Source organism: Sphaeramia orbicularis, chromosome 3 (genome assembly GCF_902148855.1).
Source record: "Sphaeramia orbicularis chromosome 3, fSphaOr1.1, whole genome shotgun sequence".
Classification (NCBI taxonomy): domain Eukaryota; kingdom Metazoa; phylum Chordata; class Actinopteri; order Kurtiformes; family Apogonidae; genus Sphaeramia; species Sphaeramia orbicularis.
In genome coordinates, this window is record NC_043959.1 from 128,122 (window position 1) to 153,756 (window position 25,635).

The 25,635-nt window shown below is 40.0% G+C and overlaps 1 protein-coding gene across 1 annotated transcript in view; it reads right to left on the bottom strand.

Annotated features, from left to right (window-relative positions):
• Positions 1 to 25,635, bottom strand: part of trpm5 (transient receptor potential cation channel, subfamily M, member 5) — a 130,772-nt gene that overhangs the window by 79,802 nt on the left and 25,335 nt on the right. Inside the window, exons 5-10 of the mRNA XM_030159819.1 lie at positions 23,284 to 23,450; positions 22,188 to 22,365; positions 10,410 to 10,474; positions 7,092 to 7,277; positions 6,004 to 6,103; positions 5,763 to 5,881 (exon numbers count right to left, since the gene is read on the bottom strand). Of these exons, the coding sequence (XP_030015679.1) occupies positions 5,763 to 5,881; positions 6,004 to 6,103; positions 7,092 to 7,277; positions 10,410 to 10,474; positions 22,188 to 22,365; positions 23,284 to 23,450 (815 nt within the window). The remainder of the gene's footprint in view (positions 1 to 5,762; positions 5,882 to 6,003; positions 6,104 to 7,091; positions 7,278 to 10,409; positions 10,475 to 22,187; positions 22,366 to 23,283; positions 23,451 to 25,635) is intronic.

Sequence of the window (25,635 nt, forward strand, 5' to 3'; positions counted from 1 at the left end):
CCTACATACAACTTGCAATATGAAGTAGTAAACAAGCAGAACAGGTTGGAAACCACTCTGAAGTCCTCTATCAGCTGCTGTTTTTTTCTGAATATCGCTGCCTGGGATATCCTCCCTTCAATCCAACTCTGTATTTTACCTTTAATCCCTTTCACATCTACTGCAGCAATCCACAAAAAAACTAGTTCACTTTATCAGCATAACTCTTTTAATGCCTGAGTGAATAATCTTTTTTTTTTTTTTTTTTTCATCAGATTTCCATAAAAGTACTTTTTGCTTGGGTCATATAACTACAAAGTCACAAAGCACCACAGGGTGTCCAACTTCGGAACTGCTGTCGACTGAAGAGTCATTCAGTAGATGAAGTTGTACCAGCACTGCTTTCAAATGAGTTCTTCCATTTATCACCACAGCTGACAGACAGAGACAGAAACACTATTCATTGGTTTCAGCTGAGTTTGGGTTTTTTTGTTCTGTATCAGGCCTCCGTGGATCCAACTCGCTCCCTCCTCTCTCTCTTTCTATCCTCTGCTTCAACACCAAATCACTGCAAACACTACGAACACCAATAACAAACCATGAATCACGAGTGACATTAAACCAACCCTCAACCAGAAAAAAGAGGCAGTGACAGAAGAAGACTTCATATGAAGTGCAATATGAGCTGAAGAAGAGAGTCAAAAGAGGATTACCAGAAGAAAGTAGAGTGGTAAATGCTGCAAAACAACATCATAGAAGTGTGGAAGGAAGTTAATACCACCCTTAAGCTCCAAACAAAGAACAGCCATTCGACAGCAGGGGGTGTGAACAAGCCCTGTGATATCAACAAGTTCTTCCACAGGTTTGACACCTCCACAGCTGGTTCCACCTCACACTCTTCAGCAGCAGCTCATTCTTCATACAACAGCTCCTGTAGCTCAGGCCTGGACCTCCCTCCTTTAAGTGTGCATCTCCACCACAGCACCTACAGCCCATCCCACACCTGCAGTTGTACACTAAGGCTACGTTCAGACTGCAGGCAAACGTGGCCCAAATCTGATGTTTTTGCCCATATGTGACCTGTGTCCAATCTGTTAAAGGGCTCATATTTATCTAAACCCACTTTTCTTAGTCTGTGCTTCATTTATTTGTGTATTTGGACCCGAATAGTTCATAAAGTTTGAATTTGAACCCTCCAGCTGCTGCAAAGCTATCGTTATATTCATTTTGGCAAAGATGGAGTGGATTTCTACAACCTGTTTTAATTCCTGCTTAATTTGTTACATTTTATAGCTAGTTACGTCATGACATTTGCACATGTCAGGTCCAGACTTCTGACGAACATTCCTCCGAGTACAACATAACTGTTTACCAGCAGCAGCAGTTGTAGTAATAACTGAAAATATGTCCAAACTTTGAGCTGATTACCTAAAATGTTTAGTTGTCGGTTGTATTAATGAACACTAGTGGCTGAACGGGACAGAAGGCACTGTCAACAACCTGGAGGGGGAGGGGCTTGAAGTGTCTCCTGTGCATTTAAAGGGCCAGCGCTACAAACCACCTTTGTGGTGTCATTACTCAGAAACAGTGTTGCAGATGGACGAGTGGAGTTGAATGAATGAAGAATTCAGAGCCAAGCAGAGCATTTACAGTTTATGGAGACCACAGGGAAATGTTTAAAAATACAGAATTCCATTTAAAAAAGCAAAATATCACTCCTTTAAAGACAGTTTGAACAGCACAAATCCATTTTTTTCAAATCCAACCCCGGCCATGTGATCCTAAATCCGATACGTATCTCATATTTTGCAATGTGACTTCAGTCTGACTGGCCAGATCGCATTTATCCGACCTTTACGTCACTGAAATGCAACAAACGTCACAATTTTGCACCGAGACCAGATGCCTCCATACTTACTTCCATAAACACAGTGCTTGCCTGCATGGTTACGTATTACGTCAGGACCTCTTCTACACATGCAGGTCACAGAAGTATGAACATTCAGTTCATACTCAAAACTGATAGAAGTTGCATTTAATGTGTCATATGAACAAGCACTCAAAAAAATCGGATTTCACCAAAAAGTCTGAATTCTGCATTAAGACCTGCTGTCTGGATGTAGCCGTGGATAGATAAATACTTTATTGATCCTTAGCAGGAAATTGTTTGGTTACAAGAGCAGCAGTACAAACAGTACAAGAAAAAAACACACTGACCCATCACGATAGACATCCCACATACAACCAACAATGGAACGAATAAGTGTTTAAAAACAGAATAAAAGATATACAGGGTGGGGAAGCAAAATGTACACTATTTTGAGGCAGGGATTGAAAGACAGTGTATGACCAACTAGTTTATTGAAAGTCATGAGAATTTATTTGCCACAAGAAAATGTCCATAATAGAAAATGTTTTTATTCTATGTGTCCTCCTTCTTTCTCAATAACTGCCTTCACACGCTTCCTGAAACTTGTGCAAGTGTTCCTCAAATATTGGGGTGACAACTTCTCCCATTCTTCTTTAATAGTATCTTCCAGACTTTCTGGTAATAGTTTTGCTCATAGTCATTCTCTTCTTTCCATTAGAAACAGTCTTTATGGACACTCCAACTATTTCTGAAATCTCCTTTGGTGTGACGAGTGCATTCAGCAAATCACACACTCTTTGACGTTTGCTTTCCTGATTACTCATATGGGCAAAAGTTTGTGAAAAGGTATGGATAATAGTGTTAGGTATGATTATGACATCAGTATATGTTTGGGTTCAAAACAACTGACGTAGTGTCTGCTGAGAAAAAACAACTAAATGTTCAGTGTACATTTGGCTTCCCAACCTGTATACATACATATATATATATATATATATATATATATATATATATATATATATATATGTGTGTGTGTGTGTGTGTGTGTGTGAGTGTATATATATATATATATATATATATATATATATATGTATATATATATCCAAAAGTATTCCCTCTCCTGCCTTGACTCCCATATGAATGTCAGGTCCATCCCATTCCTAGTCTATGGGTTCAGTCTGACGTGGCTCCACCCTTTGCAGCTCTAACAGCTTCAGCTCTTCTGGGAAGGCTGTCCACAAGGTTTAGGAGTGTGTTCATGGGAATTCTGGACCATTCTTCCAGAAGCGCATTTGTGAGGTCCCACACTGATGTTGGACAGAAGGCCTGGCTCTCAGTCTGCGCTCTAATTCATCCAAAGGTGTTCTATGGGGTTGAGGTCAGGACTGTGTGCAGGCCAGTCCAGTTCATCCACACCAGACTCTGTCCTCCATGTCCAAATGGACCTTGCTTTGTGCACTGGTGCACAGTCATGTTGGAAGAGGAAGGGGCCGGCTCCAAACTGTTCCCACAAAGTTGGAGCATGGAATTGTCCCAAATGTCTTGTTCTGCTGAAGCATTCCCAGTTCCTTTCACTGGAACTAAGGGGCCCAGCCCAGCTCCTGAAAAACAACCCCACACCATAACCCCCCCTCCACCAAACTTTACACTCGGCACAATGCGCTCCCACAAGTATCGTTCTCCTGGAGACCGCCAAACCCAGACCCGTCCATCAGATCGCCAGATGGAGAAGTGCGATTGGTCAGTCCAGAGAAGGCTCCTCCCCTGCTCTACAGTCCAGTGGTGGTGTGCTTTACACCACTGCATCCACCGCTGTGCATTGTACTTGGTGATGTATGGCTCGGATGCGGCCGCTCGGCCACGGAAACCCATTCCATGAAGCTCTGTGCGCACTGTTCTGGAGCTAATCTGAAGGACACATGAAGTTTGGAGGTCTGTACCATTGACTCTGCAGACAGTCGTCCACCTCTTCACACTCTGCGCCTCAGCATCCGCTGACCCCGCTCCGTCAGTTTCCGTGGCCGACCACTGCGTGGCTGAGTTGCCGTCGTTCCCAAACACTTCCACTTTCTTCTAATCCAGCTGACAGCTGACTGTGGAATATTAGGAGCCAGGAAATGTCACCACTGGATTTGTGTCACAGGTGGCATCCTATCACAGTTCCACGCTGGAATTCACTGAGCTCCTGAGAGAGACCCATTCTGTCCCAAATGTTTGTAAAAGCAGTCTGCATGCCTAGGGCTGGATTTAATCCACCTGTGGACATGGAAGGGACTGGAACAGCTGAGTCTGAGGATTGGGATGGAGGAGACAAGACTTTTGGAAACATAGTGTATGTGTGTGTGTGTGTGTATATATATATATATATATATATATATATATATATATATATATACACACACACACAATAAAAGTAATGTAAATAATACAATAAAACAAAACACCTATGGTATGCACACAGCATACAATAATGTATCACACAGCGATATTAAAAAGTCTAATGGCAGCCGGCAGGAAGGAGCTCCTACTGCGTTCAGTCCTGGACTTGGGGGGGGGGGGGGGGGGGGGGGTCAGTCTGTGGCTGAAGGTGCTCTCCTTGAACACCTCAAGATGGTGAAGTGGGTGAGATGCATTCCTCAAACTACAGTCCAGCCTTAGTAGAGTCCTGAAAAGTTCAAGCAGCTGGGTGCATCCTCCTCACTCCACTTCATATGAACACTTGATGTGACAGACTGTGGAGGAAGTCCAGGTGGAGGATGGGCTGGAAGTCCTTCTCCATCTCCTCCACAAGTGTGCATCCACTCCACAGCTCCTACAACCCATCCCACACCTGGACACCCTCCACTGCCTGTCTAAGAGTTCTGAGGGCCGGTTTAACCCATAAATTCCCAGTGTTACTTTTGTCACAGGTCTCAAATGAATTTTTCTCTATATGTATCTTTCCTTAGGGGATTTATCACCACTTATGGTAGTATTATCTTCTGTATTTTGTTTTTTTACAGTGAAAATCATGTATTTTCCTGTATTTAATTTACTGATCATGTATATGTTCATTAAAGCTCAGATTTAATTTGAAGGTTATGTCAAAAACAGACAAAACTGAAGAAAAAGTGACTTTTTCAGCAAATCTATCATTAACTGAATGTAAAAAAAAGTGTGTCCATCCACTGTCACTGATCCAACTCCATGGGTTTTACTGGTGAATCAATGTTGTAGAAGATGACAGTGTTTCCAAGGTAACTATGGAGCCTCTGAAAGTCCAAAGGGATCATATCTGATGACCATGAACAGATGAAGAACTGTATTTGACACCAGTTATTTACATGTATTGTAGGATGAGTGGATCAGCAGGTATTAAACAGTTTACATCAGTAGTAGTAGTTTTGGTGGATGTTTGGATTTTTATGGGTTAAACCTCTGCGAAAGATCCTAAACCTAAGTCTAGGACTCTGGCTTTGTGGAAACCATGGTGTACCTTAAGTAGATTGTCCAGCTGAGTTAAATATCTACAGATGTTTATGTTCCTCAAGTGCATTCAAAACAGTTCACCCCTCCATATGCATACATTGTCTCTGAGGGATGGGGTTCAGTCCTGCCTCTGTTTCCTGGATCACAGACTACCTGACAAGAAGACCACCATTTGTATGGAGAACTGCTGAAGGGGCTCCACAGGGAACTGTTTTGGCTCCCTTCCCATTTGACACTAGACGACTGAGTTTAGAAACAACACTGAGTCCCAAATATTCAGAGGACTCTGCCGTCATTTCATCTGTACTAACATGCTGCACATTCTACCAGATTCTCCAGTGTGTTGGGACTTTATTTTCACATTATTTTGTGACTGGGTCTGTAAATATACCTCTGCTAGTAGTCCACAGTCACTTCTTATTTTGGCTGTGTATATGTGACTCACCTTCCATTCCACATCTCCATTAAAGATGTCACTTTTGGCAATGTCCACTCTGTTCCAGGCCACAGCCAGTTTCAGTTCATCCAGGAAGTCCTGCGCCTCCTGACTTTGGCTTTTACAGGCTGATGTACACACAAATGACAGTCATCAGGCTGAAGCACTAAAATGTCAAATCTGTCACATAACTACAGAGTCACAACACCTATAATTATATACCAGCTGGAAAGTGCCATGTTTTTCTAACCTTTGACAAGCGCTTTGAGGATGACTGTGTCCAGCTCTGAGCTTTCCTGTTCAGGGTCATGAACTGTAAGGAGGTGTCCATGATCCAGGATCTTCTTAATCTGATTGGCAGATTAAGAATCAGTTAATGCAGTCTATGTAAATGAAGTAATATTCAACTCTCTATTGCCAATAAATTAGGACAGTGTTTTTCAACCTTGGGGTCGGGACCCCACGTGGGGTCGCCTGAAATTTAAGTAATTGATTCAGAAAATGCCTATGTAAAAGATATGCTTTTGGGTACAATGTTTGAGTATATTTTTAATTTATTACAATTTTGATTTTACATAGTTAATATTTGGAACCAATGTTCACTTTTAAAGTCTTTGAAAATGTGCGTTAAGCATCTTTGTGTCATTTATGCAATAAATTATATACATTTTTCAAATCAGATTTTATATTTTTTGTGTGTTTTTTGGCCTTTTGTGTTTTTATAGTAGGTTAAAATGAAAAAATAATAGGCAGATGAGATAGATGAAGTTGTGCTGAAAAAGAAGACACTAAACATGGGTATAGTAAACATTTCTTTAAATAGTATATAAAGGCAAAGTCAAAAGAACTCAAAAACAGCCAAAATCCGCTCAGACCCTCATGGTTAAGATGCTGCAGCTCTTTCATAATTCACATTTTGAGTTATTGTTTGTTCAGTTTTAATTTGAAGCCTTGTAAATACAAGTTGGATAGACTGTACAAATCCTGACCAAGGAAAGTAAAATTAATTTCAGCAAAAAAAGGTCTCTGTTTTGAAAGTCTGGGGTCACTAGAAATGTGTGATGCTAAAATGGGGTCACGAGCCAAAAAAGGTTGGGAACCACAGAACTAGGATCTCCTTGTTGTGTGGAGACTTGCAGAAGGCTATTTCATTTGAGTATTTCCCTCCTGCTGCACATCCTTAATTTAGGTCATCATGTACGATTTTTTTAAGATAAGGATAAAATTCCACATTTGCTTCACTCACAGTCTTTCCTGGCACACCCCATTTTTCTGGCCCGTTCAGATGTTGTGCTGTGTATATGTGTGTATGTGCCTGCCTTCATGCTGTGTTCTCACCAGCTTGACCCAGTTACTGATGTCTGTGCTGTGGTGAGCATTTGGAAAGGTGTCCAACAGCAGCTCATGAACGCTGTCCGTATCCCAGCAGCCCCTATTCATCAGCGTGACAAGGATGTCAGCCACACCTCCTGAGCCGGCCAAGATCAGCCATGGTGTGGAATTACCAATGCCTTTGTACATCCTCTGCAGAAAGGAACAGAGTGCAGACAGGCTGTCAAACCTCCATTTTACTAAACAACTTCTCCTGTGAAATTGAACACAGTTCTGTTCATCAGTATTGACTACAGTCCATAATCGCTTTGATTATGACTCTTTGTGGTGGATTGGCAGAGATCTGTAGACAAACAGATCCATTCCATGAAAAAAAGAAAGAATGTGCCTGTTGGTCAGGTTTTCACTCTGGCTGTATGCAGGGTACGATTTGTCAAAAAAGCACAGGGGGGGTTGACCCCCCCCCCCAACAAATCGCACCCTGGCTGTATGATTTACCCAACAGAAATGTTGTATATTGTGGATGATATTAAGGTTTGCAACAGCAATATAAGTAACAAATGGTAATGTGCAGTACTACAGAGGTGTGGGAAAAACGGTTTATTTGACTTCATTTGATAATAATAATAATAATAATAATAATAATAGGTAAAGGAAAATGCACACATTACCGATAACTTCAGACAAATGTTCAGTTTTACAAAGTAAACAAAACCTTAAAAGTTCAATGTGTATGGCTTACATCAGGGGTCAAGGGTCATGAACCACAGCTTGAAATATTGCAAAGTGTGATTCAACAGATGCTGGCTGCCATGGTATTACACAGAAACTGGACAATAGTTTTTAAAGAGACTGATTTAGAATGGATCTGACTAAGTCAACACCTTTTCTAAATGCATCCTTCTGGTCTCATTGGCTGTTTGGACTCTGGCCAAACATCGGTGTGGGACAAGTATAGAGTGAAAGTTTCTTTTTTTGTCTGTAGTTAGGTCCCATGGGTCACACTTGAAAGCTATGGGAAACAGTTTTGTAGGGTTAGGGTTTATATAATGTATGGCTAACGTTGGCTAATGCAAGCAGCTCTATTTCTAAATGAATGTCTACATCCGTGGTAACAGCCTGCACACTGATGTCTATGTAGACACCTGGGTCTGGTTTTCTGGAAACATACATTCTGCTTCTTTCTTGCATCTCTTCTGCTCAGTAGTGTACAATGCTAGCTGCCATTAGCTTAGAGATGGAGTTAGCTAACTTCGACCAGTGACCAACTCTCAGTACAAAACAGACTTAGACAGAACTTTGCATGAGAACATTTGCAAATCATGCATTCTGAATATTTTTACATATTGGTTCAGCTTTCTTTCAGAGATAACACTGGGATAGTTCAGAACGTTAACGTATGGCTCCTCTGTGAAGATCATCTGAGACCAGAAAATAAAACTGGCATCAGGAGTCAGAAAACGGACGTCAGCAGCCCTAGAATAGTCTACCCTGTCTACCTACCATGACACATATGATGTGAACAATATTAACAGACTAACCCTACCTTCTCAAACATGTGGCCTCCCAAACGTTCCAATCCGGCCCATAGGATGAATTTGAATTCCACAGTCAAGGTTGTTGAACCCATTTTAGTTCCAGTTCAGCATACAGGCTAATATGATGTCAAGTAAAATAACAACGTAATAACCTACAAAAAATAATGACTCCATATTATCTTCTTGGTTTGATGTGAAAAAAATAATCTTACATTATGTCAATAAACTTCAAATTTTTGTCTTTGTTTTAGTGCAAAAAATAACAAATTATGAAAATCTTTCCATTTCCAAACTCTCCTGTACCAATAAACTGTGACTAACCTGAACACATGTGTCCAACCTGAAATGTCTGTATTAAATTCAGTCCAGTCTGAACTCTTTTCTTCCTGTTCCTCAGTGTTTAGTGTCTGTAGATCTGATCCAGAATGCACATGGACTAATGAGAAGTGGAGGAAGAAGACTGAGAAAATTACACTGATTTTTCTTGAGAAATTTCAGTTTTTTCAGGTACTTCACATCATTTTTGTTTGGATAGTTTATAAAAGTAAGTATTTTCATAATTTAACGTTTTTTGGGGTTTTTTGCACTAAAACATAGACAAAAATTTGGAGTTGTCATTATTTATCGGTTCTTCTGTTCTTATTTGACTGGTTTAGTCCACTGCAGATCAAATCAGACTGAATGTGGAACCTGAAAGAACAGGAGTCTGAGAACCCTGGTCTACACAGATGTGGATAGACTTATGTAGTTTAGACATTCATATATTTTCTGCAACGCCAGAGCATTTCTTCACAGCGTAGATAAAGGTTGCAGACACAAAGGCCAAAACAGAGACTCAGTGGTCACTGCTTTATTAAATAATGAACAGCTGTTCACACACACACACACACACACACACACTTTTAATTGAATCAAATCGCAGCCTTTTGGAGTTATATAATCACACAGGCTGACATTGCAGTTAATTGTGCAGCAGTGGTTTGAGTCCATGACTTTATGAGGCAGCACAACCAGAACCTTCATTCAGATGCTAAATCTCAGAGCAGACAGTGACTGTTCAAAGCCAGACTGTGTTCATTCTTATACCGACAGACATGAGGGTCTTTCAGAAGGTTCCTCTGTGGCCACATCTGTAAACTCTTAAACCTTTTAAGACTGCCATTATAATAGGCCACCTAGGTATCTTCATGTTTTCTTTGCCATAAAAGTGTCAGAAAATATTTTTTTTTATTATTCTTTTGCACCTTTGTTTTCAGGAAGAACATAACTTTCAGTATCTGGTCATTAATTATCATTATTATGAATAATAAATGCTTAAAAGAGTGTATTTTAGTAAAAAAGAAAAAAATGGACTTGAAGTTTGTAGCATATTTATGATTAGAAACAACTGTAAATGTCCATAATGAAACTTTTTGAGACTGCAGTAATAAACTTGGAACTACTTCCCATCTGCTCAAACATGCGTTATGGTCTTGAACATTCAGTGTCTGTATTATGGTAACATATATTTGATCATTTCCAGGCGTTTTTTACCCTGTCTGGAACTCTCTGAAACAGTTCCTTTCTACTTGTTATAGAGTCCCACATTGCTGCCGTAAAGTGTTATGTAGTGTGGGAAAGCTCGGCACCTCAGCTTTCTGATGCCATTTGAATTGTGTGGATAGCATGAACAGTTTAGGAGTTACAGTCATGTGAGTGCTGTGAAGTGCAGAACACAGTGTCGGAGAGGCTGCTGTTGTTAAATGGTTAAAGTAACGAACCCACAGTGTAATGAACTTCAACTAACCTTCAAGATCCGGGGTTCCCCGTGGACCAGGAGACACAGAACAGGAATCTCAAAACTCCCTGCACCTGCAAGAGCCGAAGAGTTTTTGGTTTGAAATATTTTCTGTGCATCTGAATGTGTCAAACTGTTCCAAACTTCTACCACCTGCTGTGTGTGAACGGTGTGGAACGTTGTCTGATCTGGTGGAAAATACATTCTGACGGTCTGATGCAGAAGTTTGCATTAAGAGCATCATGTAGTAATCATGTGTCATGAAGTTCGACAGAAAAACCACATATTCAGTATCTTACTTCAACTCTCACTTATACAGTTATATAAAGCAGTGGTTCTCAGTGGGGGAGGGGCTTGGCTTGCACTAGCCTATCACCACATCTCCATTGGCGATGCATTTTCCTGGTTGGTGAAGTTGTTTTCAACCCGTGTAGCTACAGTGGCCGAGGGATTTTTGAGTCAAATCAACCGACTTCCATCTGTGATCGAAAAGGTCCGAGCGATAACCGAGGAAAAGAACAAATACGGTCTCCACTACTGAAGAGCGCTGACAGCCATCCAACTCACCCCAACGTTTACCATTTTTTACGAATTCACACCAAACACGTCACTTATGGGAAGTTATCACTCGTTCATTTCATCATGTACAACATCTATTGAAAGTACATAGCGGTGCAGACCTCCACCAGTGGAAGTGCAAACCAAACCTGTCACTCATTTGTCTTTTCTCTTCCTGCTGAAGCTAAACTTTTAAACCTTACAGAGAAAACACTAACATTAGTATCACAGTAGTGTTTCCTCTGTCGTCTACAGGTTTGGTATTACTGACTTTCTTCCTCTTCTTCTTCATTAAACTTTCCTCTTCTTCGTGGTATTTGTCCAGTATGGTTGATTAACAGCAGCCCCCCCTGGTGGATTAACTGACAAACGCTCATTCCAACACATTAAATGTCAGTAGCAGCACTTTGTTCCAGTCAGACTAATGACAACGACAATAAAGCACATTTACAAAAGGAACTAACAACTGGAATGGGATTATTAAGGACTAGGATCAGGACTCAGTATCGGCAAGTACTCAATAGATAGTGGAAAAGAAGTCAAGTATCTGAGATATCTAAGTTTAAATTAGTAATCAGTCCATGTCCATTCTAGTGTGGGCAGGAATACTTTAGTCTAAATTAAATAATTTCCAGAGTCCATATCTGTCCATATTTAATTACCAAATGACTTTATGATAAATCATATCTGATCACGGGTACATTTATTTTATATTGAACCTCATGAATATCAGTGGTCAGAATAATTGTATTTATAAGTCTATCATTTATTGTTCTGTTACACATTAGATTAGAAATAAAAATAGTTTAGATGCAAATGTTGACTTAAGTTAATTTTTTATGATTTTATTTTGTATTTTTTTGTATGAAACTGAAACCAGATTGAACAGATTTTTAAGCTCAAAATGCACCAGAATGACTGGACCCAGACTGGACCCAGACTGGACCAGACTGGACCCAGACTGGACCAAACTGGACCAGACTGGACCAGACTGGACCCAGACTGGACCAAACTGGACCAGATTGGACCAGACTGGACCCAGACTGGACCAGACTGGACCCAGACTGGACCCAGACTGGACCAGACTGGACCAGACTGGACCAAACTGGACCAGACTGGACCCAGACTGGACCAGACTGGACCAAACTGGACCCAGACTGGACCCAGACTGGAGCAGACTGGACCAGACTGGACCCAGACTGGACCAGACTGGACCCACACTGGACCAGACTGGACCAAACTGGACCCAGACTGGACCAAACTGGACCCAGACTGGACCCAGACTGGAGCAGACTGGACCAGACTGGACCCACACTGGACCAGACTGGACCCAGACTGGACCAGACTGGACCAAACTGGAGCAGACTGGACCAAACTGGACCAAACTGGACCCAGACTGGACCAGACTGGACCAAACTGGAGCAGACTGGCTGTGTCTGTGGTTCTACTCTTTTCTACTAGCGTAGCCACAGTGTCTGTATGTTTCATTTTCCTAGCACAAGCAGAGGGGCGTACTCTCCAGGGGGCCTGAGCACAGGTCGGGAGGGGGAAAAAAATCACAAAAAATCAGGGACTCATGGGGTATTAGGTAGGGATGTCCGATAATATCGGCCCACCGATATTATCGGCCCGATATTGGCATAAAAATGTAATATCGGTGAATATCGGTATCGTTTTTTTTGCCTATCATTAAAACCGATAAAATAATGCCTTGATTTCACCGGCATTTACCGACACGTAAATGAAGCATTGTTTGTAGCTGAAAGAAATGTGCAGTTTTCAAAACTGTACAGTAGAGTTGTCACACTGTAATAGACTCATGGTGGGGGGGAGAGAAAAGAAATAAATATGGCCTTTTTTCCACAACTTAACTCTTTCCCCGCAAATGACGAGATTTTCCGTCACTCCGTGTTTTCACTGTTCTACTGTAGTTGAAGCTGTTGCGGATCGTGTGAATTACTTTCCTTAGTCCAAAAACAAATGATTAAGCAGCTTTTTCGGAAAAATGACGGACCGGGTTTAATGTTTTCGCACTGGAGTCTCCGTATCCCATGGCAACGCATCCAGCGTCAGTCACTGAATGAGGAAATGCAGACTGTGCAGGAACCGCACACAGTTTCAAAAGCCTTAAAGATGATTATGGAGACAGAGTCTGACAGTTCAGTATATGATGGAGCTACAGAAGAACCATTTAGAGACAGGAACGGAGAAACAGAAGGTGAGGGAGACGGACACGGAACACGGGAAACACGGAGCGGCTCAGGTCCGACACCAAGTGTGTGTGTGTGTGTGTGTGTGTGTGTGTGGGGGGGGGGGGGGCACGGAGAAAATGACAGACAGGAGGAAGAGAAAAGAGACATTTGTAGAGGACATTCAAGGAGAAGACAGACACACAGACATGGGACAGACAAAGGACAGCTAGTGTTCATCTGTTAGAGTGAGTTCAGATTCAGACTGAGGACACAGAACAGATTCAGCTGTAGAATGTCAGCAGGACACAGGGAAGACACTGTGGGATTTGGCTGGAGTATTAAGTTGAAGTATGTGTTCTGTGCACAGACAGAGTTTACATTTAAAAGCCTAGTTGCGTTTGAGAATGCATCCAATGGGGCATCACAATAAAATTAGGCATGATGTGTTCATTCCATGACAGGAGATATGTGATGTTACCTAAAATTAGTTTAATATCCCACATATATCAGCAGCAATATCGGTAGATATCGGAATTGGAAATTAAGTGTTGGACAATATCGGCATATCGGTTTTTGGCAAAAAAGCCAATATCGGACATCCCTAGTACTAGGTAGACCCCCCCCATGTTGCCCCCCTGTAAAGACCCTGTGTAAGCTCTGCTGTATAACAGAGGCACACATACTCAGCCCCAGTTTATGGATTGAGGTCTGCTGTGTAAAAGAGGCAACCCCCCCAACCAGTTGCAACTTGGGATGAGGTGAGGGGGGCTTTATCTACAGCTTTAACCCACCACGTCCTCCACATACAGGTTCGTCACATTACCTCTAGAACAGGGGTCTCAAACATGTGGCCCAGGGGCCAAATGCAGCCTCCAAAGGTTCCAATGTGGCCCATAGGATGAATTTACAAAGTGTACAAATTCCACAGTCCAGGCTGTGGAAGTCATGTTAGTTCAGGTTCCACATACAGACCAATCTGATCTACAGTCCAATAATCCTACTGTAATGGACTTTTCTGTGTCTGGCGCGTGTTGGTCCGATCGATGTCCCAATGTTGCAGCACGGGAGGGCGTATGGATGCAATGCCGCTGTTGTACCACAGGAGGGCACTATTGTACAATGGCACCACGGGTACACTGCTGCTAGTAACATAATAATCTACAAAAAATAATGGCAACATATTTTCTTCTCAGTTTGATGTGAAAAAAAATATTGCATTATGCCTATAAATAATGACCACTTCAAATTTTTGTCTAGTTTTAGCGCAAAAAATAACACTAAATGATGAAAATGTTTACAGTTACAAACTCTCCTGAAACAGTAAAATGTGACTAACCTGAACAAATGTGTCCAACCTGAAATGTCTGTATTAAATTCAGTCCAGTTTGAACTCTTTTCTTCCTGTTCCTCAGTGTTTAGTGTCTTTGGAGATCTGATCCAGAATGCACATGGACTAATGAGAAGTGGAGGAAGAAGACTGAGAAAATTGCACTGATTTTTATAAAGAAATTTCAGTTTTTCAGGTTATTCACATCTCTTTTGTTTGGATAGTTTCTAAAAGTAAGTATTTTCATAATATAATTGTTTTTTTTTTTTTTTTTTTTGCAATAAAACAAAGACAAAAATTTAGAGCTGTCGTCATTTATCGGTTCTTCTGTTCTTATTTCACTGGTTGGGTCCACTGCAGATGAAATCGGGCTGAATGTGGAACCTGAAAGAACAGGAGTTTGAGAACCCTGGTCTAGAACAACATCCCTAACCCCCACCACCCCCCCATCCCCGGCCCCAAATTTTTTCAGGGATGGGGGAGGGTTGGCAGGAGGCTCATAATGCCATTAGTGGGCCTTTGTTCAGAAAAGATGGAGAAACACTGATATAAAGCATTAAATCCTGGTGCACATGTGCTCTTTTACAGGCAGAGTTTATTCCAGTCATAAATGTCATAAAGGGATTTGTAACGGACCTGAACACAGAATACACGTCTGCAAGGTTTATTGATGCCACTGAGGGTGAGAAGGGGAATGCTGGGTGAGTGTTTTATAGGCCAGGGAGTCATGGCAGAAGAGGGGGGGGGCTGAGTGCAAGACCAGACCCATAACTGGACTCAACGAAGCAGAGGAAGCAGGTGAGTCTGAAGCTGGAGGTTCGTCCAGATGGAAACAGGTCAATATGAGGCAGCACTCGGCATCAGAGGAAATAAATGAAGAAGCAGGCTCCAACCAGGTCACCATACATCAATACAAGGCAGACGCAGAACAGAAAAAAAAAAAAAAAAAAAAAAAACAGGAAGGGAGAAGAATGGGACTAAGCTGAGGGGGTGAAGAAGTCAAAGCAGCAAAACATTTGAACCAGACCAGGAGCAGGTTGAACACAGGTCAGGCAGGAGGACAACCAGGACCCCAGTCTGCACTTGGATGGTGCATTAACACGTTCATTTGGACTGTTTGGCTGTAAACTGAATGGTGCTGGCATTATATTTTCTCTTTCAGCATAATAATTACACATTCATTTAATTTCAAAGATAAAAATGTCAAGTAAATTGTTCCCAGAAATAGTTTGTTCCAAAAAAATATTTGTAAACTTGATTTATATTGACTGCTTTTTGACATCAGCATTAATAAATGTTTTATCGTCTGGCAAAGTTAACACAAAAAACAAATTCTTAGGAGTTGAAAACCAATTCTTAGGAGTTATAATAGACAGTAAGTTATCATGGAAAGCCCACGTCAGACACATACAGCAAAAATCTCCAAAAGCCTCTCAATTATTACGCCTTTTCGAGCATGTATAATTTCATTTCATTTGTTTTATTTATCTTGTTGTTGTTATTATTATTATTATTATTATTATTATTATTATTATTATTATTATTATTATTGTTGTTGTTGTTGTTATTAATAAATTGTTTTTTTTTGTTTGTTGCTTATCAATCATTTCTGTACCAGTGCTTATATTTTGTTGGTTGATTTTTATTTTGATTTCACTGTCTACATGTTCGAAATAAAGATTCCATTCATTTATTTATTCATTCATTCATTATAAACAAAGTGAAACCATACCTTGATGAAAATGTACTCTGTACTTTCTACTACTCCTTGGTCCTCCCATACGTCACATATTGTACTGAAGTGTGGGGAAACAGTTACCAGTGCACCAGTAATCCAGTAGTTATGTTACAGAAACCAGCAGTACGGATCAGACACAAGGTTGGACTTCTAGAACACACTCCAAATCTGTTTATTCAGTCAAAACTATTAAAACACTTGTAAAATATTATACATCAATTATCTTATTAAAAGCATTCAACAAAGTACTACCAAGTAATATACAAAAAATGTTTTGCAGTTCAGGAGAGTACTCATAATTTGAGAGGCTTTGGAGATACCATTAGTGTTATTCTAGTTTTTTTCTACCGTTGTTGGTCTGTAATTATTGCTGTTCTTTACCACTTGTGCTGTTGTAGTTTTTTGTTTTTACCATTGTTGGTCTGTAATTATTATAATGTCAGTTGACGGTTAACTGTTACCACGGTAACACCACCAGGAGTGTACTTTGTTTCTATTTTTCGCACACATTTTGCTTATACAATGTAAATACTGTCAGATGAGTTCATTCTAATTTGGTTTTGGTCTATTTTTGTTCTATTTTTGTTCATTGTTCTGGTTTGAAGTCAAAGGACAGGAGTGAGGATTTCAAATGTTCTTATGTTCAGGTATTGGATGAGGAGAATGGGGGTGGGATTAAAGAAGGTTTTCTTCTTCCCACTCCTTTTTCAGTGTAGATGAATGAGTTTGGAATTTTTGAACTTGCATGTATTCTATAAATGCTCGAAATTAACAAATAAATTAAATGAATGAATGAAATGAAAGTTAGCGTTAGGGAAACTAACCAGGGACCGGTTAAACTCAGTTAACCCACAAAGACCCAAACATCCATCACAGACCAAAAGCATCTACTGGTCTAAACTGTTTAATACATGTGGATCCATTAATCCTATTAATACATGTCAGTAATTAGTGTCAAATACAGTTCTTCATCTTTTCATGGTCATCAGATATGACCCATTTGGACGTTCAGACTCCGTAGTTACCGTGGAAACACCATCATCTTCTACAACATTGATTCCCCAGTCAAACCCATGGAGTTGGATCAATGACAGTGGAAAAAAAAATACTTGGTTTATGTTCAGTTAATGAAATATTTCACTGAAAAAGTCCATTTTTCATCAGTTTTCTCTGTTTTTGATATAATAGCCCTCATCTTTAATCTGAGCTTTAATGAATATCTTCATGGTGGGTTAATTAAATATAGGAAAATGCCTCATTTTCACTGTAAAAAACACAAAAAATACAGAAGATAATACTACAATAAATGGTGATACATCCCCTAAGGACAGTTAACTATAGAGAAAACTTCATTTGAGACCTGTGACAAAAGTGGGTCCTTCTGGGTTCAACAGTCCCTCAGAACTCTTAGACCACATCTGGACCAGCTGCTTTCCCAGGACTCAGGACTTTGACTCTATCAGAACTTCTGCTGGTGTGACAGACAGTGGAGTCCAGGTGTGGGATGGGCTGTAGGAGCTGTGGAGTAGATGCACACTTATGGAGGAGATGGAGAAGGACTTCCACCCCATCCTCCACCTGGACTTCCTCCACAGTCTGTCACATTAGTGGAGTGGTGAGGATGCACCCAGACCGGAATTCATACTGATAAAATACAAAATACAGAAGATCATATTGTAATAAATGGTGATAAATCACTTCAGACTGGTTAGATGTGGAGAACATTTCACTTGGGAATTGACATGAAAGTAGTGCTGGGTCTTTATGGGTTAAAATCTAATGTGACAAAAATGGTATTTCTAATTATTAAAAGTTTGTGGTTAGGATTTAGGAGGGTCTAATGGCAGAAATGAAATCTAATATCCCTAATTAGGTTTGAATTAGAGTAGAATCACCTGAAAATAAGAATTGTTGTGTTTTTGTTACTTTACAATGAGCTGTTTATCTCCACAGAGGAAACAGGTCATCTTCTCTGTAGATCAGAGGAGATCTATTACCATCAACACTTCTATACTGGGGTGTGGACCAGTTATGAACACCACCAAACCATAACCAAATTAACTGAAATTATTCATAGAAACTCAAATTGATATAAATTAGCATAAACTAGTATAAATATCTAATTATTTAACACATTTTCTTAAATATTTCTTAAATCCCCCCCCCCCCCCCCCGGGCTTTCATTCACCCCGCCCTTAACTTTTCTGTACCCCCCCTAATCAGTCCCTACTGCTTGATTGCTCTTTACATGTTTTGTCTTTTTCATAGTAATATGATGTTGTCATTGGTGTTTGTCATTATTTTTGTTTGTTTGTTTATTTATTGGCTTGATTTGTCTTTGTTCAGTAGTTTTTTTTTTTCTTTCCACTATGTATCTTTAACTGTATCACAATTTTTTTTAAAAAGAATGTACAAACCAGTCACTTGCTCAAACATGAACTTTTGCATGTTAATGGCCACTGTAGGGGAGGGTGGGACTATAGCTACTCATTCAGGCTACATTTACATGGAGCCGGGTATCTGGCAAAATGGAGATTTTTCTCTGTTTGTGCCCATCGTGTACATGACAACGATGGCCACGCCCACCGAAAGCAATGGTTTCTAAAAATTCCAGCCAAAGTGAAGATTTCTGCAAATTTCCAAATTAAAAAACAGACTCAAAAATCGTACTTTCGTATTTACTTGACAAACAAAAAGACAAATATCAGGCAGTTGAATTCAGTGTTCCAATTTTCATTTTGATGTTTTGAAATTGAAAAATATAGTCTAATTACGCGTTATATGGGCAACATTTATTAGTCATGTGAATTCCCTTCACCTGTCATAAATGTCAGATTGGCGTCCAAAAATGTACCCAGTTCAAAGGTCAAATGTTGAACGTCAATATGACATTCAAGTAGGGTCATGTTTGGACGTCCAAATAGTGGACCAAGTTTGGACCAATGTTATTATAGTTTTGGATTTTTCATTCTAGTTTAGTTTTATTTAGTTTTGACTTTTTTTTCTCTAATTCAGTTCATTTGAATTAGTTTTTAGAGCAGGTTTGATAGTTTTTATTAGTTTTCCTTATTTTTAGTGCTGAGCTGCGAATAAAATTTTTAATCGCAATTAATCGCGTGGATTTCTGTGATTAATCGTGATTAATCGCATAGTTATATTGGGGGGGGGGGGGGGGGGGTTGCCGGCATCAACAGTGTGTATTTCCTTTCAGTGATATTTCAGACTGCAGTACTCCGCTGATAAAAATAATTGCACATGTCAGTGCTTCCAAACACCTGTGTCCCCCCCCCCCACCATCTGAAGACATTTAAATGAAAATGTCCATGGAACAGACCGCTACTGTTACACATGTTTATGTCCACACATGTTTATTTCCACTTGTGAGTGATTGACAGGAGTCTTAGTCCCACTGATCAGTACTAATACTAATAAGCCCAATAATATGTGATGTTCAGTTGTTCAAAGTAAACAAAGGGGGCCCTCTAGTGGTGGGAATAAGTGTCACTAACGTATGTTTTGTCCTTGCGGTGTTCCCGTAGTCAGTTCAGACATAAGAAGGAACTAACAGACACGTTTCTTTCACTCTGTTTGTATGGCCCCAAAAACGTTTGCCTGTGAGTATTTTCTGTTCAGTTGTTGTCAGAATGAATAGTATCAAATATCTCTGATGTGAACCTTTGTTTTTGGATAAAAAGATGTTGAAAATCTTAAATTAATCTGTAAATGCTAATCATTAGTGTGTCTATGGATTTTCCCATTCAAGTTAGCATCGAGCTAGCAATCTTTTTCCCATTCATTTAAATGTCTAATGCCATGTAAATGTACTAAGGCAGTGAACAGAACTCAGACAGATTTAGTTTGCATGTGTCAGTTTTACAGTGAGTCTACAGGAACAGATTTGGACACAAGTTTTGGGCTTTTCTTGGTAAACCTGTTGTCTATCTGCAGCTAATCGCTACATGCACACAAGCAGAAGAATAGGAGTTGTAATTGTACTGTCCTCGCTAAGACGTCTGTACTTAGTCTGAACTAGACAACGAGCTAAACTGAACTGATGATGCCAGATCTGTGCTCTGAAGTCTGCAGCTATGGTACATTACTCGGAAAGTTCACTCACTTTTCTCCTCTCAGCTACAACGGCACCGGCGCTTGGTGCATGTGGAGCACCAAAATAAAAGCATGAGTTTCAAAATAAGAGTCCATATGCATAAATGAACGAAGACTTGCTTGAAAGGCAGAACAGCATTAACGGGAGATTAAAAAAAATTGTCTGCGTTATTTAATGAATGCGTTAACGCAGTAATAACGCATTAACTTGCCCAGTCCTAGTTTTTTTTCTAAATGCTTAGTTTGGTTTAGTTGTAGTTCAGTTGTAGTTCAGTGGTCTCTTTTCTCTTCTTCTCTGTGCTCCTATTCAAATCAATCCCAGACAGGACTCTGCTGCTTTAGTCTCCATGTTTCCAGGTAGAGTGGGGACCAGAAGACGACTGGAAACCACAAGTGAACACAAGTGACGGAGCAAAAAGTGTCGTATGGAGACAGCACAGAAAACTGAGAGACAAAGAAATCGATTTTGTATCGATCCGACACTGACAAAGACGAAAACGAAGGGAATTTGATCCAGAATTTTTATCCGTTTTAGTTAGTTTTGTAAACACACAATACAGTTTCAGTTAATTATGTTGTTTTTTTTTTTTTTTAATTATAGTTTTTATTTATTTCAATTAATGAAAATGTTTTTACAGTTCTAGTTTTCATCATTTTGTTAGTTTTCATGAACAATAATAACCTTGGCTTTGACATCAAATACATGTCCAGAATTGGCCATGGACTGACCGACCCCATACAGACATGATCTGCATGTCTATCTGATGTCCAGTGTTTAGTGGGTCTGTTTTCATGTCGTACATAAACAGGGAAATGGAGATGTCAGACAGATGTCACAGTTCTTACATGTGCGTCACATGTGCACTGTAATGGAAGGAACATTTTGTTGTGATTCTTTTCAGGATTCTGATTGGTTAATAGTACTCGATTGTCTCACACACTGTGATCTGCAGACCTGGCATGCTGTGGACGGTGTAGATATACGGGGTCGTGTAAATTCAGATTTTTCTGAAAATGGTCACATGTGCACAAGGTTTTTTTTTTAATGGAGAATGGGAAATATCTGTTTTCCTTAAAACCCAACTCCATGTAAACATAGCCTCAGTCTTTCAACATTCTTCTCTTTCCTTTTCCAGAGGCTACTCCAGCCTCTGTCATTAAAGTCAGGGATTAACATGTCTCATCTTAATTCATTTTAAGTCATGTTTTTATATATAGGCATACCCACACTGAGAGTATCCCTATGCTTTTCTTTTCTACATTTCCCAGCTTTCCCCTGATAACTAATTCCTGCAGTAAAAATCTGTAGATATCCAGACCTTGAAAACAATATGTATTGAGAGTTCCAAATGTCTGCAAAAGAGTGTGTGCACTTGACAATTCGACAGAAGCTGAGCTCATGGTGAGAGTATGAGGCTGCTGATGCTGGGACTGAGAGCAGAGTGTAGACAGGAGAGGCAGTGAGGGAGGTGTGCACAGGAAAACTACCACTCTGGCTTCATATGGGAAGAGAATCAATACAGAAAACGGAATTGTTATTTGAAACAAGCTAAGATTCACATGGTTCGAAGCAGTTATAGAGCAGGATTTTTAGAAAAATCCATAGAAAGACCACAATATGTCATGCAGAAATACCAATATATGAGGCAGTCAGCTGATGACATGTAGTGGCGGTCTGAAGTAATGCACAATACATCTGCATTTAGAGGTGGTGACATTCTCAAATGGATTTTATTGTGTTTATTTATTTTGAATTTGCATTAGGGGAGTTAAATGGTTGGCATTTCCATATAATGGAGTTCCTTTAAATGGTGAAAGGTTGTTTTTCATTAGTGTTTCCCTGCAGTACCCTGAGGGGTTTTTACCTCCGTAACCAGTCCGCTGCAGTGAGATGTGTTTAAGCAGCTTCACCCTCATTTCACTGGTGGCTCCTGGTCTGTTGGGATCCTCTTCAACCAGCACAAAGTGAGAGTGGTGACTGTCCAGGGAATACACTGACCCGTGAGGGAGGTCCTGTGGCTTGTACATGGCAGGTTCATCTCCCTAGAAAAGAATGAGGAGCAGAAAGGAGGATACAGACATGACTCAGAATATGTGAATAATGCATAAAGACCCAAATGTACACCAGTGACCAAAAGCATCTACTGATACAAAATGTTTAATACCTGCTGATCCACTAATCCTATCAGTACAATGTCAATAATTGGTGTAAAATGCAGTTTGTCGTCTTTTCACAGTCATCAGATATGACCCATTTGGACGTTCAGAGGCTCCATAGTTACCATGGAAACACCGTCATCTTCTACAACATTGATTCACCAGTCAAACCCATGGAGTTGGATCAATAACAGTGGATGGACACACTGGGTTTATGTTCAGTTAATGAGAAAAAGTCACTTTTTCTTCCGTTTTTACTGTTTTTGATATAACAACCCTCAACTTTAATCTGAGATTAAATGAACATCTACAATATAAATACATTAGATATAGGAAAATACCTGATTTATACTGAAAAAATGCAAAATTGAGAGGATGATATTACAATAAATGGTGTTAAATCACTTAAGAAAGGTTGAATAGAGAGTGAAATTAATTTGGAAATTGACACAAAAGTATCACTGGGTCTTTATGACTTAATCTCAGGGGGAAATTTTTGGGTATTAGAGTCGCTCCAGTCAAGTATAATAAAAAGTAGTAGGACAGAAATGATTAATACAACAGAAAAAGAAAAATATATAAATACATATACATATATTAAGCTCTAAATATGGAAACACATAGCTCTGAATACATATATCTACAAATACACATTTTAAAACCCTCTATCATGACACAAAATTACAACAGCAATTTGTACAATATATACTAAACAATATTTAATGCATATATAATATGATAATTAAAGAAATATACAAGATACAAAGACTTAGTTGACCATTTATTGACTGTATGTGTTTTTACCTTGGCGTGGAGTAAAGCCTCCCTGTTGTGGATCATGTTCCAGGGTGCGATGCCAATGGCCACCACACGGACTTTAGAGGACGTACTGGCCAAGGAGTGATCCCGAACGGCTTGGCCCAAGTGTTTAGTGATGCCAAAGCGCAAACCATTGGTCAAAATCCATGCCCCTGCAGAACAGACACTTTCATAAATGTGAAATGTGTAAATACAATCACAAGTTTTTATTAGGGGCTCGGGCATCGACACGAGCACCTATTGTTCTTCCGCTCGTTTATTTTTCTTCATGTTCATCTTCTGGACAAAATTTTGTCCATTAATAGGGCCCGAACCGCTGGAAATAGGCCAACACATGTTATTACAAAAATGTGCGTCCTGCTCGGGAATCGTGTGCTTTGTTATAGGCGTGCCATTCCGATGCGCGGATTTCGTTAAAATGCGAAAAAACGGTCAAATTTCTCCATCCAAAATGAATGGGGCCATTTTCAAGTGGCTACCATTCCCAAACGATTTGTCTTAAAAATATTCTGTCAATGCAGAAATGTTCGGCTTGGTCCAAAGATTATCTGTCTTGTGACGTGGTAACGATATCACTTACGGTTGTCGCGCAAGTATGTGAAGAAAAACCCCATTCATTTTCAATGGGAGTGACAAAAAAGTTGCCTTTTTTCCGACCGCTACTACTTCGCCATACTTTCACCTAGAGACTTCATTTAAACTTTAAAACGCAGGCATTTTTGTCCTCTCCATACGAATGTACTTGCTATGAGGATGAGGTTTATGGTTTTCAATAGGTGAGTCTTCAAAAACCCCCAGGTTGACTCAAAATCCTCATTTTTAGAGTGTGTGGTCCCCATGGTAACGGCAGCTAGAGTGAGAAAGGAGCGAAAATTTCACCTGAAAATTCTCTGAATAAATCGCCCTCCCGGCCAAACGATACATCGCAGGCAAATGATATTTTCCAAAAACGTAGCCATGGTTCCTGGGCTTCATATGAACCCATGTTTGAAGACCTAGCTCTTTTTAAAGTGAAATGAAAGGCACTAATTTGGAGGCTCATCCCTTCTTTCCTCCATTAACTCTCCATTGTAGCGGATTCTTTCTTGTCTTGGTCAGTATACTGTTTTTAAACTGCTCTAACTCAGTCATTTTTCACAGTACGGGGAAATAACCTATATCTGTATGTTCCCCAGGTCTCTCTGAAGCTCACGGTCATTTCGGTTTTCACCTATCTTTTACGGTTTTCCCATAATTAGCAGTTTCTCGGGACCTGTTCTGAGTGCCTCACTCAGTCTATTCCTGCTGCTCTGTGTGTCTCTCTCTCTCTGTGTGTGTCAGTGCAGCGCCGTTGCTGCGGTAACGGCCCCTCTGCTCTGTGTCCCAGGTGTGTCCAATAAACCCAATCAGTCTGACATGTTTCTCCTCCCATAGCAACCCTGGAGAGTCCATAGCAACGCTGGGTGTGTGAGACAGTACCGCTACTATTACTAACACTACTAGTACTAGTATTACTACTGTTACTACTAAGATAACTACTACTAGTATTACTTCTACTAATAATAATACTACTTATACTATTAATGCAACTACTACTTCTACTACTACTACTCTTACTAATAATACTACCACTACTACTAAAAATACTACTACCACTACTTCTACTACTACTATTCTTACTACTACTACTACTACTACTCCTAAAAATATTTCTATTACTATGACTACAAATACTACTACTACTACTACTTCTACAAATACTACTACTACTACAAAAAATTCTACTACTACTGCTAATAAAATACTACTACTGCTACTACACATACTACTACTACTACTACAAATACTATTACTACTATTACTGTTACTTCTATTCCTTCTCCTCCTATTACTGACAGAATAAACTGATTCAAACTGATTCTCTCTCATACACACACACACACACACACACACAGAGTATAGAACACAGACAGTTGAAGCTCAGGTGTCAGGTGATCAGCATCAGCCAATCAGGTCACACATGACTACAACTAATGGGGAGAGGAAAAAATCAGCCAGAAAAGTCCACTTTTTTCCAGACGCTACTACTTCGCCATACTTTGACCTACAGACTTCATTTAAACTTTAAAACGCAGGCCTTTTTGTCCTCTCCGCATGAATGTACTTGGTATGAGGATGGGGTTTACGGTTTTCAATAGGTGAGTCTTCAAAAACCCCTGGGTTGAGTGAAAATTGTCCACATTTCCTGAGTTAGAGTGTGTGATGTCATCACACTAGAGTGGAAGAGCAGTGAAAATTCAACTGAAAATTCTGTAAATAAATCGCCTTCCCGGCAAAACCATACATCGCAGGCGAATG